At 39.3% G+C, this 14,841-nt stretch overlaps 1 protein-coding gene across 9 annotated transcripts in view; it reads right to left on the reverse strand.

Moving 5' to 3' along the window:
• The window catches only part of FOXN3 (forkhead box N3), a 206,364-nt gene that overhangs the window by 15,737 nt on the left and 175,786 nt on the right, over window positions 1-14,841 (reverse strand). For 7 of the 9 annotated variants that reach the window (XM_030239999.2, XM_030239996.2, XM_030239997.2 and 4 more), the window contains 2 exons: window positions 10,774-10,839; window positions 1,352-1,460 (listed from right to left, as the gene is read on the reverse strand). In XM_030239999.2, coding sequence (XP_030095859.1) covers window positions 1,352-1,460; window positions 10,774-10,839 — 175 coding nt within the window. The remainder of the gene's footprint in view (window positions 1-1,351; window positions 1,461-10,773; window positions 10,840-14,841) is intronic. The other 2 variants (XM_050974779.1, XM_050974780.1) reach the window with 2 other exon arrangements.

A 14,841-nucleotide genomic window follows, 5' to 3' on the forward strand; every position in this document is an offset into this window, starting at 1 on the left:
AGAATATTGAGACTACTATGTCCTCCATTTAGCTTGAAAACCTCATAAAAATTATATATAATTAATGATCCAGTAGTCCTATGGCTCTGCAATCCCCACTGGAGCAGAATACAAGTTCTGGGTGAAGCCAGTGGCAAAGCTAGTGAAGAGAGCTGACCCTTGCTGCTAGCAAGGCCAAGCTGTGGTAAAGAGAGATGGAGAGGAAGTCTGCAGAATTCTGGAGGATGACCCTTGGGGTTGCAGCCCTTCAGTGTAGCAAATGGGAAAAACAGCTGAAGAACTTTCTAATCAAAAAATATGGATTTTATTCCAATTAGTGTCTTCCCCTCTATGCATTTCAAGCATCAAGACTATGTGAATGTCATGGGCTCTGTCTTTCTCTCCATTTACTGGATGGAAATACTGCACCCAAGGGGCTAGACACTGATTCTGAAAAGGGATAAAAAATAAAAAAAACCCAGGTAAATAGTGATAGAATTAGACCTACCTAGATACTTTATTTCACTGCCTTGCAGCCCTTTCCTGAGAAAAGAGAGTGTAATTGGAACAGCACCATGAAGTGAGGTCAGCACTAATTATGAAACCCCACCCAGAATACCCAACTGCCTGAGCTGAAATAGCTTTTGCAGATACTGAGAGTTCTGAAAGAGGAGGGCACTGGCAGTACACTTGACCAAATTAATCTCTGTTGTGACTGACTGAAAATGGAGCTACACCCGGGGCAAATTGTTCTTCCACCAATAAACCAGCACTGCTTTAAGCAAAACAAACCACTGAACCACAGTTCCTACTGCCATCACTAGATGTCTCTTACTGCCCTGCTTCCTGATAGTTGAGCATCTTAAGCAACATTTTACCCTTGAATGTTTCAGTATAACCTTGAAATAAAACTGTAGTGAAAGAAACTGCCTCACAAAGATCTAAGTTAATAACAGAATGACAGCTCTACGTTCAAATAGCTTTCAGGATTTGCTTTAATATTATTGATACTCTTCTCTCTGGTATTTAATCCAGGAAAAAGTCTTTAAGAAAAGGGAGAGAGGGGAGGAGCAGGAAAAAGCAATTGCATTTAGTAAAACAGGCCACTATAGGAGGTTCTCACCACTAACTGCCTGCAATTTGCTAGTGAAAATAGAAGTGTTTTTCACAAACCACCATGCAACACACAGATATGCCATGACTATCTTGCTAAAGATGACATCTCAAGAATTTTAGATGGCAGAATTTTATTTTATTTAGAACCTCAGAAGCATTGCAAAGCAGCAAAATACCCAGAGCTCACATATACTTTTACATTTTTTTGCAAAATGCTGATTTATTTCATACAGATCCCACAATGATGCACTCTTACCTTACTGCAACAGCCATGCTCCCTATAGGGTTGATTGGCAATGGCCTGGCTCCAGGAAATATTCCTCTACTCAGTACTCGAGCTCCATTTTGTATCACTCCCGAAGGAACTAAAAACAAAACAAAACACAGAATGTTTTTTCTTCTAAAGGAAAAGTTAGAAAAGTACAGGAGCAAAATGTGGAACTTGAGCTTTTCAATGTACTGGAAAACCATTAGAGAGGCTCGTGCAGTACGCTGCTTACCTTGGACACCTCAGCCTCGAGTCTTCTGAGCCATTCTATTTCCAAAGCTATTTTCATGGCAAACAATGATAACATAGCTTGCCAAAGCCACTGCTTGACCTAGCTGCTGCAGATCATTCCTTGTACAAATGAATCACTTTTGTTTTGTAATTACTGTTCTGTTGCGAATGCATATGCTTAGAGCCAAAACCAGCTATGAGCACAGATGTAACTATTTTGTCTCCAAAAAACAAACAATGACCCCTTACAGATAAACAGAACACAAGTATTTCACTGCAAGATCACAGTCGACAGCTTTTTATCATCCCAGTTTACTTTCTGAGCAGCAACATCTTGGCCCCCCATCTCTGCAAAACAAAATATTAACTACAAATATGTATTTAGCAGGAAGAGAATGAGAAGAGGCTGAAAAGACATTATGTCCATAGCTAATTAGGACATAATTAGGCCCTGCCTCTGGCTGTCCATGACCCTGTCATGCAGCCTGGCAGCAGTCCCGTGCCTCCTGCACACGGCCGGGTCACAGCCCAGCCTCCCTCACCCAACACGTGCTGGTGCCACTGACACCAAACTCCTCAGTACTGACCACTACAGACAAGACATTTCACTGGGCTGTTCAACTTGGCTCTACATCAAAAACTGCAGCTCTGGCCAACAAGATTTTAGGTTGCACCCGAGTACTTGCTTTCTACCCAGGCATGTTTCTGTACACTGCTCAGCCCAGGGCAGACAGCTGAACAAGCAGCAGAGAAGCACTAGTCAGACACCACCACAGCAAGAGTGTCCTTAGCAAGTCTCAGGATTTTCCTGCCCACTGTGAGATTCAAGACTACCAAACACAGTTCTTATTCTAGGTCCTTATCAGGGACCTACTTGCATGTAATAACATTTGTTTGCACTGCTATTACGTCCCTTCAGGCTGGCACAGTCACCTCACTACAGCCTCCACCAGAACTTGCTTCTTAAACATCCACAGCCAGACAGCTGACACACATTCTATTTACTAGAAGTCATCATTCACACCATAACTTCCCCCCACGGGGAATGTCCAAAAAGAGAATGATGATCATTACTCTTTTTATATTATTTTTAAATACACAGATATTATATAAACACTTGTAAGATAAATGTAAACCATATTACTTTATATACACCCACAGAATTTATTTTTCAACAAATTACACAGAGACTAGAAAAATTATTCAGAATCAACACATACACTTTACATCCCCAACTTCAAACACTCACATCCCAAAATACTAGTGTATTCTGAGGCAGAGCAGTATAGGCTCAGAAGTATGCTAGTTCTAAGCTGCTGAGGTACACTTCAACTTCCTATAAACATCAAGCTAGACTGACACCTCCCCTCCTGCTGTCCTGGTGCTCACCTTGTTTCACTCCAGACCACACAGATTAGTTCTGGGAAAATAATCTTCTTTCTCCTGCTTGTGAGAGCACATCACTGTCCCAATCAAATCCTGTCACTGTGTTACACCCACTCTTGCTTTTGAGCACCTTTGAAGAACAGGTCAGTTATATTTAGGTGCTTAAGTACAGCCTCAAATGGCTAAAATTACAGAACCTAGTTTATAACAACTTGGGTCAGCTTTCAATGACCAGAATAATTTTAAATAGCATTTTGCTATTTATACCTCCCTACTCTGTACACTTTTCCATTCATTGCTAGCCTATGAGGAATCGATCAAACCTCTTTCACTCAGGGGACAATGTAAGGCTTTCTCTGCTCCAATGTTCTGGTTTGGAGACACTGAAGAGCAATATTATCATGTTAAAACTCAAAAAGCTGAATTTCTTATTATATTTGTTCCAACAGCATAACCTTGAGATGGTCGAAACACCAGTGTTTGAAAGAAAAGCAGTCTGCTCAAAGATATGGCTAACCTGAAACACGAAGGTAACAGGTAAATTCAAAGCCACAGATAAATGTGCTGAACACCAAAAGATCAATAAAAAGACAGAATTTCAAATGGGCATGGTTATTCCAACAAACTTTTAAGAGGGACACATTTCATACTGCACTACATTGTATGATTTCTCTATGTTTACAAAGTCCCATCAAAAGAAAGGAACCAGGAGTTTTGACTGAGAAAGATCTGGGAATTTTCTCTTCACTGTGATACAAACCATATTTTTATACTAAAAGGAAACATTTATGCATATGCACAGAATGTCAGTAAGCTATGGATACTGTTTAAATATACACTGTAAAACTTCAAAGCAAACATACTGAAAGTGCTACTGCAAAAAGAGAGCAACAGGCTCCTTGATGCCCAAACTCTTCTTTCCCCAGATTACCTAATCATCCTGGTCTCCTGGCAGAGTTAACTGATGCTTATTTTATTATTTTTCTTCTCCTCTATCCCTTATTGACAACTCCCATTGCTTGTTTAGAACATCCCGTTTGCTTCCTCACCAATTCTCAAAAATTAGCTTCCTGTCTTTCCTTTATCTCTTCTGAGTTTCCTTTTTTCCCTGCACTCCTATATATGGATCTATACTTATATCTATATCAAATACACTGCCAAGTCTCACAACTTAGGATTTCTATACATTGACTGGAGCCCATCCTTCATTTTCCTTGACCCTTTGCAGGTTTGTAAGTCACGGAGTGCCATCCAGGAAACATTCTCTTCAAAAGCTTCACATTTAAAACATTCCCACATCCACACACACACATGCACACACACACACACTCCCTCTCTCTCCACATATTCCCTTCAAGAAGTAACAAATGTTTGTAAAAAAAGAAAGCACAGAAGTTTGCTGTCTTATGAAAATATCCCCTAAGAGACAACTTGGTCTCTTGTCCTGCCTATGAAATTCTCTTCAATCATGGCCAGTCTGTGCCTCATGCCACCACTCACTGAAAGGCTTTAATAGGACTATTCAGGCCAGAAGAGGTCTTAACCATGATTCTGTGATTCTAACTTTTCTCTAAAGTACATCACAGCTCTGGATAATGAAATCATCACTCAGAATTCAATAACCATTTTAGCAGTGTTATTGCTACTGATTTTTGGTTTTGTTTCCTCAGACTCTCTGAATTATGATTCAGCACAACCACTACATCATTCAGACAATCAGAAATGTTGTATGCAAGGGATCACTGAAGAAGGACACTGGACTATGTAGTGTATCCTTTCAGGAAATATATGGAACCATAAAGTAAAAAACCCACAACATCCCAACATACTGGTAAATCAGCTTCTGTAGCACTCTAAACCTAAAATGAAAAGCAGGATTAAAATATTTCAGTAGTAAAAGGTATTAATTTCTAGTTATCCACATTACCAATGTGCTACCATAAGATTGATCTTTCTTGCTCATTCATCTCTACTTAGAGCATTTAAAGCATCAAAACTGATCCTTGCAAAAATAACATTAATTACTTAATTTTAAAAAGATTACAGATAAACTGCTATTACTCTGTCCCTGGTACCCACAGTCTCCCAGCCTTTGTGAAGTCTTCCAGCCTTTGTGCAGCTACTTATATTCAAGGAATTATTTCTACATCTTGGTGCTTTTGAAGGGTTGTGGATTATTTACTGAAATTATGTGATGCTTTTATTCCAAAGATACATTTACGCCTTACAAGCTTTAATTACGTTTCCAACCCATACTTTGAGGTGAGATATTTATAGTTTAGATTGAAGATTCAAGGTGTGGAGGTAAGATAATTTACTCCAAGCCATATCATCAATCAGTGCCAATCTGGATGAGCACCTTACAGTCCTGACCCCTCTCTTGTAATGCTTCTTTAACCAACAGTACAGGCAGGTTACAGGTTCCCAATTCCTAGGCAGAAGTGTGAAATGTAATTTACACCTTTTCTGAGCAAGTGCCGAAAGCCGTTTATGTCTGAGAAACTCAGCTCAAGAAAACAATATAAGAAGACCTGTGCATCTCTTTGATGAAGGTTTCCTTTTTCACAAAATGTTCCCAGTGAAACACAAAGAGTCTGAAATGACAAAATCATTATTCACCTTTCAACTTTCATCACTGCTATGTTTTCAAGGGTCTACTCTGCTCTTAGGAAACAAACCCAGGAAACATTTTCATTGGAGTAGAGTCAAAATGTGTACCAAGAATCTGCCCCTAATCTGCTGCATGAATGGAGAAATTATTTTTGGATCTTATGCTGTCCTGGTGGAATTTTACAACCTGAGTAGACTCAGCCAGCTGAGTCTCCACTGGCTAATACTGGAGTGGAGCAATGCATCCAGTGTCAAAAATCAAGACTACACCTCTGAAATTCTCCAAGGTGGGGGAAAAAAATCTTCCTGTTATAGTGAACTTTCATGCTATAGTTTAACAGACAATAAAGTGAATGACATGTAGGAGAACATACCACGATGTGAATCCATCAAGGCACTATGTTCACATAGTTTTAAAGGATCCAACAGAAGCCCTTCGAAAATCCAGTGTTGTTTGTAGCCTGTACTCAGAGTCTGTAGGTGGAAAGTAAGTAGAGGGCTACATGACCACTCCACAGCCAATGCAGGACTATTTTAATCCAGAGCATGCTCTTGTGTGCACATTAGCTGAGTAGATTGGTCCAACTATGGACTTTCATCACACCTCTCAACTCTGATCTCTTACTTGCAGGGGTGTGCAGGTGAAGCAAGCCCTGTTCTGGCTGAGATAACCACCTCATCCAAGATCTTCACAACAGTGTCAGAAAAACCATGTCAGACTGGGTCCTTCCCTGAAGATTAGACTGTCAAACAAACAATGTAGTAATTTGGTAAAATTGAAATGCAAAAGAAGGATGAAGTAACTGATAGTTACCAGACACACTGACATCCCAAAAGCTCACTAGAAAAGGAAACTAACTTCTTGCTTAAATGTTGGCATATGAAAGTTAAATGAAGCATAAACAAGGAGTGAGCCTTGTTGTCAATCAAGACAATGAACTGGTAAAAAGCATGTTCTTTGTGTGATCTAGGAAACAAACATACACTTCATTAAACTGTCTAGCTCAAGGTAGCCAATACTTAGCAAGGAAGAATTAATAGTATTTACTGAGAAATGAATTTTAAAGAAGTGATATGTGTGAGTGTATCCTGTAGGGACAGACTGATTCTTTGCCTCTTCTGTCATCATACAGCACATGCATTCATCTCAGGGCTCTCCTCCCTCACCCAGCTTCTGTAGCACAGAAGAAATCGTCATAGACAAGAGGTTTTGAGTTTTGGCTAATATCTGTCAGCTTCAGCTCTTTTCTGCCAAGCTTTCTTTCAGTACAGTGTTTAGCAGAATTCTTTAGATCAGGCTACAAGAACTGAAAGTAGGAAATTGCTGATGATCTATAGTGGATGGGACATCAGAAGCAAATGTTTTCTGCCAAATGTGTAACTTTATTCAGCTATCTAATCCCAGGCAGAAATTTGATGACATCTGCCCAACTTGAATTTTACGCCTCTAGGACAATTTTATAGCTTTTAAATTCCATACTCTGTAGTCCTTACAAACTGTGAATCTAGGATGCATCCAACAACCATTTATTCTAAACAAAAATTGGGGTGGGGGAGACAAATGTATCCTGATAATCCTATCACATTTTTACTTTTTCTAAAAATATTACCAGGAGTATAGAGGAAGAAGTAGAAAGTATTTCATAAAAGTAAGCTTTCTTTCCAAATTTATTTCATCCTTTTAATGGCTTAATATTAAACACCAAAGTAAAACAAACCAAAATAAAATCCCAACCAAAATCCAGCAACAGAAAGTTTGAAATTATGAAAATGCCTTTTCCTAGTTTTTGCTTTAATACAAAATTGTCAGTAAAAATAGCTTTATGAAACATTTTACTCTCAGTTATTTATCATTTTCTGATACTCAAAGTTAGGCTGGAAGCTGTCTCAGTTGTAATAAGTGACTTGTCCATAAGCAGTACAAACAGAACATTACATCTATCAAGTTTCATGTACAATAAAAATGTTCCAGCAAAACAGCATGTTCTATTTTATCCCATTTGGAGAATTTTGGACTGTTATTAAGGCAATTTTTTTTGGTCTTCATTCCTGCATTTGTATCTTGCTCATATACAATCCACTTGCATTAGTTTAAAAAGCAAATTTCATTGGGGTACAATGTTAGAAGTATAGAGGTAAACTGGATCTCTTTAGGGAATTACTTCTCCTTCCACCAAAATTACAGTATATGTATCTAGTCTGGGTTTTATATGTTTTGAGACGAAGATTAATAAAGACTTCAAAATCAGAGAGACACTGGTTTAAACCCTAGAAAACCTATTTTTTAAGAAGCACCCCGCAAAACTCCACACTCATTTCTTCCTAAACATCACAGCACTTCAGTCTCCTATACAGAGCCACTCACAAAACCAGTGTTGCTAAGTTTTCTGAAGGTCACCACTTTCTAGCCAATCCAACCAACTGCGTAGTGATGACAGTACTGAAACCAGTAGGTAGATGTCACAGCTGGGAAGACTCTCAGTTTCCTGGTTTCTACCCAAATCCCTTCTGTGAGCACTGTTTAATAGCTGTTTGCAGTATTAAACTTCAGATTGAGCAATGTACTTGCACTTGTGTGCAATTCACAAATTATATAGCAATGGTCAAAGGACTATGCATGAACTTGGAGCTTTGTGTAACAGCACTGAGAAGCTTCTTGAATTAAATCAGTATTTCCAGGATAATCCCTCTGACCACAGCACTGTTCACTAGCAGTAGCAGCCATACACTAACACTGTCCCTTCTTTACTCATCCCTTCGTAAAAGCAAGTGGCTCAAAGTTCAAAATGACCTCACCAATTAAGAAGGTGTTGCTACTTACATGCTTCCAGTGACTTGAATCTCAGGAATTCAAACACACTCTAAAAGCACCAAAACCTACCTCCCGTTTTAATCATGACAAAAACATCATGGTTTGGCAAGATCAGTGACATGCCCAGGATGCCACACTCTTAGGAGCAGGAGTGTAGTGACGGCTAGCAACATTCACTTTCAAGATATTGGTAGGAACTGAAGTGTTAAAAATTTTTTGTACAAAAACCAGCTGTACAAAACTAACTCAAGGACTTCACTGATTTAATACCCATGAGTTTTAAACTTCACTGTTTCTAAACTGAGCCTGACCATTTGTTCACCATCCTGTTTTCTTCTGTCCTCTTTCCAAATTAGATTCACAAGAGAGAAACAGGCCCATAAATTTGATGCAACTTGCCCAAGATGGCCCAGACAGTACTCAGTGCCTTGCAGGTCAAGATACAGTTTTCAGTGCAAGTCAAATATTTTGGAATTAATATTCATGAACTGACTACAAATAAAAATCCCAAGTATTTGTAACTTGTGACAGCTGCTTCCAAAGGAAGCGGGTGTTTCAACTGCTGTTTCTTTTCAAACACAAACCTACAAAACCCGATGAAACACAACTTCAATAAACTGAAGCAAAAAGTATTAAATCTATGTTCCTACATGCCCTCTCTTAGCATATCACAATATCTTTCATGCTTTAACTCCTGGTGCCAGCTGGATTGCAGGCTTCAGTAGAAACTTGTACACAGCTGGCTACTTTGAACTTCTGCCTTTATTTGGTCTGTGAATATACTGCAAGATGTTAATAATTGAGAAACTGATTTCTGACATTAACACTCTAACTATAATTGCATATTCCTAACCTTTAGTAGTAATGTGAACAATCAGTTTTATGAGTCTATACAGTAAAACCTACACAAACATAAGATAATCCTAATAACAGTATTTGACTCTTTTACTGTGCCCTTTTTGTTTTTCTGAATGAAAACTAAAGAATGGTGGAATTGGGGTAAATGGTAACCAATGTTTGTCAGATACCATTTCAAGATTTCATATAAAAGCAGAAGCTGATTTTAGAATTGATTTGTGATTGTTAGCAATGTTTCACACATGGGTGTGGAATTTAAAATGGTCATTTAAAACCATAAAGCTAATTAATCAGTTACAAAGCGTAACCTTCTCTTCCCAATAAAATCTTTCCTTTTTCCTACCGACACACAGCAGGTATTGCTTACCCTTTTACCATGCACAGTTCCTGAAAGCTGCTTAGGAGAGGAGGACAAGGACCACTCTTCTCTTTCCAGAACAGTTTCTTGGTACATCACGCTCTCCTGAGAGCAGCTTCTCAAGAAGCATTCCTCTGGCAGGGTCACAAAGCAGGTTGACAATAGCTTTCCTCAGCTGCATGGGAAATGCTTTGATGGTAATTGACTCTCTTCCCCAGGCAGAGTATCAAAGTGCAAATCAAGGCTTCCCCTGGAATTTGGAGTTGGTTGCCCAGGCTAGAACAATAGCAGTGATGCTAGACAGTCTTGGTAATGGTTTCTATTTTAACTTCTGCCTTTATTTTTTACAGTTGCCTGTCATTTGGCATTACTACACGCTTGCTGACTAGCGATACGTTTGTTTTCTTGTATTCTCTGTTTTGTGCAGCTGTATTTCACTATGGATTCCTGTAATACCTTCACTGCAAGCTCTGTGGGGAAGGATGGTTCCTGCAGTATTTGCACAGCCCAGTACAGTGGGGGCCCTTTTCAGTGCTCTGTTAATACACAGCATTAAAACCTTAGGTCTGGTCACAGAACAGTGAGGAGAGTATTGGCAGGAAATGAGACCTCTCTTTGCTTCTTGTCACCTGCCTACCACCTTGCATCAGTCAGAGAAAAAAAACCAAAACAACAAAACAGACAGGATGTGTGCAAGGAAGGAGCTGAAACAGTGCCCAAGTGAAGGGAAAGTATCCAGATGGCTGTGGTAACTTACACGATAGGAGTCAAATCAAAACAAAATGAAAACAGAACCATATGCCATGTATCCTTCACTCTCTTGCTCTCTTTCTCTCTCACCCTGCCTTTCTCCTGGCTGTTGCCCCAGGTCTTTCTATCAGTATGGATAATAGTATGTTACTCATTTAAGTGTATGTCATGAATAACAATAACCTCTCTTTTACATAAGAGATCACGGATTAATATTATTCATGTAACAAATGTCATATGAACCACAAAATTATACTCATGTAAGGGTCAAGGAAGTGCAAGGGTCTACAAGGGAAGTTATATTGCTTTATTACATCCTTTTTATCTGGTATGCTGTATACTTATAAAAGAGAATATTAATTTTACACGTCTATGTTGCTATATGCTATAGAAATATCTACTCACAACCTGCTTGTATCTCAGGGGGAGTATTCAAAAGCATCATGGCAGTGGCAGCATCAATGTCAGGATCTGGAAAAATCAACCAATAAATACATTATTTACAACTGGGCTAATCTTCTCACCCCCACTGCTAAACTACAGGTTCGACCACGTCTCTGAGTGAAAAGGTATGAGAGGTCACCACTCAGAGGGCTCGTTGGCTACACATTAAATTTATCCCCAAACTTGCATGTGATCCCATTGTTACTATTAAACAGAGTGGTGATCTATGTCACTGAGCCATACTTATGCTTGTGTGTGCATGATACCTTTGCTGTTAGCCTCACCAATTCCCTGTTTAATTCTGTGGATAGTATTTAGATTTCATTACAAAGGATTTGTGAAAGCAGGAGCAACATCACAATTTGAAAGCAACAGAGAGGGATGAGCTGACAGCTGAGGAGTGGGAAAGCACAAGGAATACCTGAGCAAGTACAGAAGATGACACTTGGTCATTTCTATTTGTCAAGAAAGATTTCAGCAAAGTTTGAGAAAGTGTTGGAAGACAAACTGCTGCAATTAAGGAAAAAAAAAAAAAGAAACTAGCATTTCATTGAAGCATTAATTTATTTGCATTCTTGTCCATTGTCACTTTAATATAAGCAAAAATGATCAGCTGGCTGCTGTTATTCTTAAACTGGTTTCTGAATCCATCATGAAAAGTCAGCTGACAGATGGTAAGTTATAGAGACAGAACAAAATATGATCCTTTTATAACTATATTCACTTGCTTCACACACAACAGCTCGCCTGCTATGGAAATGCAGGTATCTATGACAACAGTAAACAACCCCACAACGGCCACTGAATAAGCTGAAAAGAACATCTGCCCCAGCAAAGCGTCCCAGCTGCCCTGGGGCGCAACTTGCTAATCGTGCAGTGATGCCGTGTGACAGAGAAAGCCGCCTATGCCATGTCCAAACAAATGAAGTGTGCAATTGAAGCAGACATAAAAACGCACACCCTAGCTGACTGCTGCCTCTGTGCTGCTAAACTGAATGACTAATGAGTATGCATTTGTTGTTTGGGGTTGGGGGTTTTTTCAGCTTGTCAGTATTTATACCAAATTGCATACAAAAAAATTATTTTACTACTAATAGCTTCATGGCACTTTATTTTGGCTGTTATGACAGAAAATTACTTACCACTGCTAAAAATATCTGTATTTTTGATCTTTATATATTTCAAATCTATTCCCAGTAATGTAATGTGGTATAAAGACCTGTATTATATTAACAATACAAATGACGTAGACAGGATTTCAAAATCTGCTTAAGCCAAACAGAAATTCACTTGGCTGCAGAATTTAAAAAAGGGACTTTTTATTTGTTTAAGTATGTACTACTTTTCTGTGAGTAGCTGCAAGCACTCTTCTAAAGGTGACTACTCTATTATTTAATTGCTAAAACAGTAAACAGAGAAACAGTGTTGTGGGTATCAAACTGAAGCAGCAGCAGCAGCAGACTGAGTATAAAAGGTGCCTGTGTCTTCTGGACAGGTCAACATTTTCCAAAGAAAAAGCAGCGTTACCAACTTATGTTATCTGAAGATACCTAAAAAGCAGAATTCCTGCTGCAATTATCTATGCTGAAAGTGCCATTTCCCAACAGCATCATTCCCAAATATGTGCCATGTTGCAAGACTGGATCCACACACCACACAGCAAGTGCGTGCTTCCAAACTAAAGAGGAATAATCCATCTAATGTTAAAAAGCAAGACAAAAGAAGCCTGAGAAAGACAAACCAAATTCACCAGAATTCTTATCTCTTTTTCATACCGTAAAATTAAGAGATTGTTAAAAGCTGAATTTAGTATATAATAATTCATACAGCCAACTTCACCATTTATTTATTGGCTGCTCCTGAATTTTGCTTTGTTTTACTTCAGTGGATGACACTGTAGTATAATGCAAATTTTGCTGCTGAAAGAATAAAAGGACACTACCAGGAAAAGCACTTTTCCTGATGACTTTGGGTTTTGTTTGTGCAATAAACTCTGTGATTTGAGATAAAATTGATGCAACCAGTTTCTGTTGAAAGGTGCATTCTTAGCCTTTGGACCACTAATGGTACCACAGTGTTTCTGCAATGATGTAAGACATGAACACGAGCTGCTCGCAACACAGGGCAGCATCTGCAGCAGCTGTCTCCCAAAGCATAGCCATGTCTCAAGCCCATCCTGCTATGTTTCTGTTTCTGCTGGAATATTCTTGAAGAAAATAGACAGCTATTCCATAATGCCTTGGCAGAGGTAAGAGAACTTGGAGGCCTGCATGAATGGTGGTGTCAGTAGCATCCAGGAAAATGTGCTTTTGGTTTTCCTACTGCAAGGAAGAAAGAAAAAGGGACTGGTGCATAAGTGAGACAAGGGCCGAGGGCCAGCAGTCTGAGCCCACACAAAGAGGCAGATTGAAAAGCTGGCACATTCTTTTGCAGCATTTTCGTCCACAATCTGGAGGCTTTCTCATGAGCAGTGTGTCAAGAAGAGCCAAGAAGTAGCCATGAGAAGCAGCACCAAAGGCATGGGACTGAAAGGCACCTTTGCTGGGACTGGCACTTCTGGCTTTGGCTGCCGGTCCCCACCAGTGCCCCCAGGCTGACAGCCCTTTCCCCACTGCCATCCTTCTGAAGTCTCTTCCACGTGGATGCTTCCATTTGTAGCTGTAAGGCCTGACTTTGATTGCTGCTGCATCCCCACCAGCTGGTAACTGGATCCTGCCCCTTCTACCTGGCCTGTGTTCGTGCAGCTGTGGATTTCAGAACTGAGATCTCTGCCCTACCTGAACTCTGTGATCAACACAAAGGCTCCTGAAGTTATTAACAGTGGGTGGTTAGTGAAACATGATTGCAGGAACATCTGTCCCTAGGAAACCAGGTTAAAAATAACTACATACAAAGTTTTGGAATATAAAAAATTAAGTATTTAAATGAATGCATTCTGAATTCTTTTTTTGTTAATTCAAGTAAATGGTGAACTGACTGCATACATGAACTGTTAATTTTTCGTCAGTGGAAAGCAGATGTCCAGCCTTCCCTGTGAAAGAGGGAAGTAAGGAACAATGAAGAAAAGGAAGGATTGCAGGTGTTGTACAAAGAAGTAAGAGTATGCCAAAGTCTAAAACAGGCAATACTGGAGAGTTTTAAGAAAATAATGACAAAAATTGACAGCAACCACAGTTCTTGCTAACAAACAACTGCAGTCCAGCTATGTATTTGGTACTTCATGCGGCAGTCTGAAATTTCAGGGCTTGGTCCCTCACGCACCAAGGGTCCATCACAAGGTACCAGAAAGAACCTGGAAGAAGCCCTAAGCACTCAGAAGATCTTGTAAGACATGAAAGGCATCAAGGGGCTGGATTTCTACTACAGCTGCAGTACCTCCCCTTGCACTGTTTTGGCCAGCATTGCTCTTAAACACAAAACCTCTTTTCGTGAAGATGATACCAATGGTGGTACGAACCCCATGGCAGTTCTGTTTGCTGCATTTTAGATTCATGCCCCTTGTCAGCAGAGTCTTCAGCAGTGAACAGCAAATCTCTAAACAGCACCTAGTTCTTTCAGTGAAAAAATAACCTACAATATCACTCTGGAATTACATCTTCTACACAAATTGTCAAGATGTACTTTGAGCCAAACTTTGCTTTGCATGTTACCTGTATAGATCAGAATCTGTCTTGCACAGACATGTGAAGTGGCAAAATGGTAGGCATGAAATATTTAGCATGAGGTTACATATAAGCAATGCAGAGGATAGCCCTCAGGTAGCAGACTATTCTAGAATTCACAAAAAAATAATTAAAATCAGTCATGTACCTGACAGAGCCAGATGTGACAGCTATTCTTTTTTATGTGGCAATCTATATGATCAGAGTTCATTTTATAGAAAGGGAAAGTGATTTATAGTAATTTGTATTATTTTGATACTATTTTAAACTTTGATCTCGTTTCATCAAACCCTTCAAATCCATCCCCTTCCAATTAAATAAAATCAGGATAACATAGTGCCTTCTTGGTTGTGCAGAAGGAAATTTA

The sequence above is a fragment of the Serinus canaria genome, chromosome 5, assembly GCF_022539315.1.
Source record: "Serinus canaria isolate serCan28SL12 chromosome 5, serCan2020, whole genome shotgun sequence".
NCBI lineage: Eukaryota > Metazoa > Chordata > Aves > Passeriformes > Fringillidae > Serinus > Serinus canaria.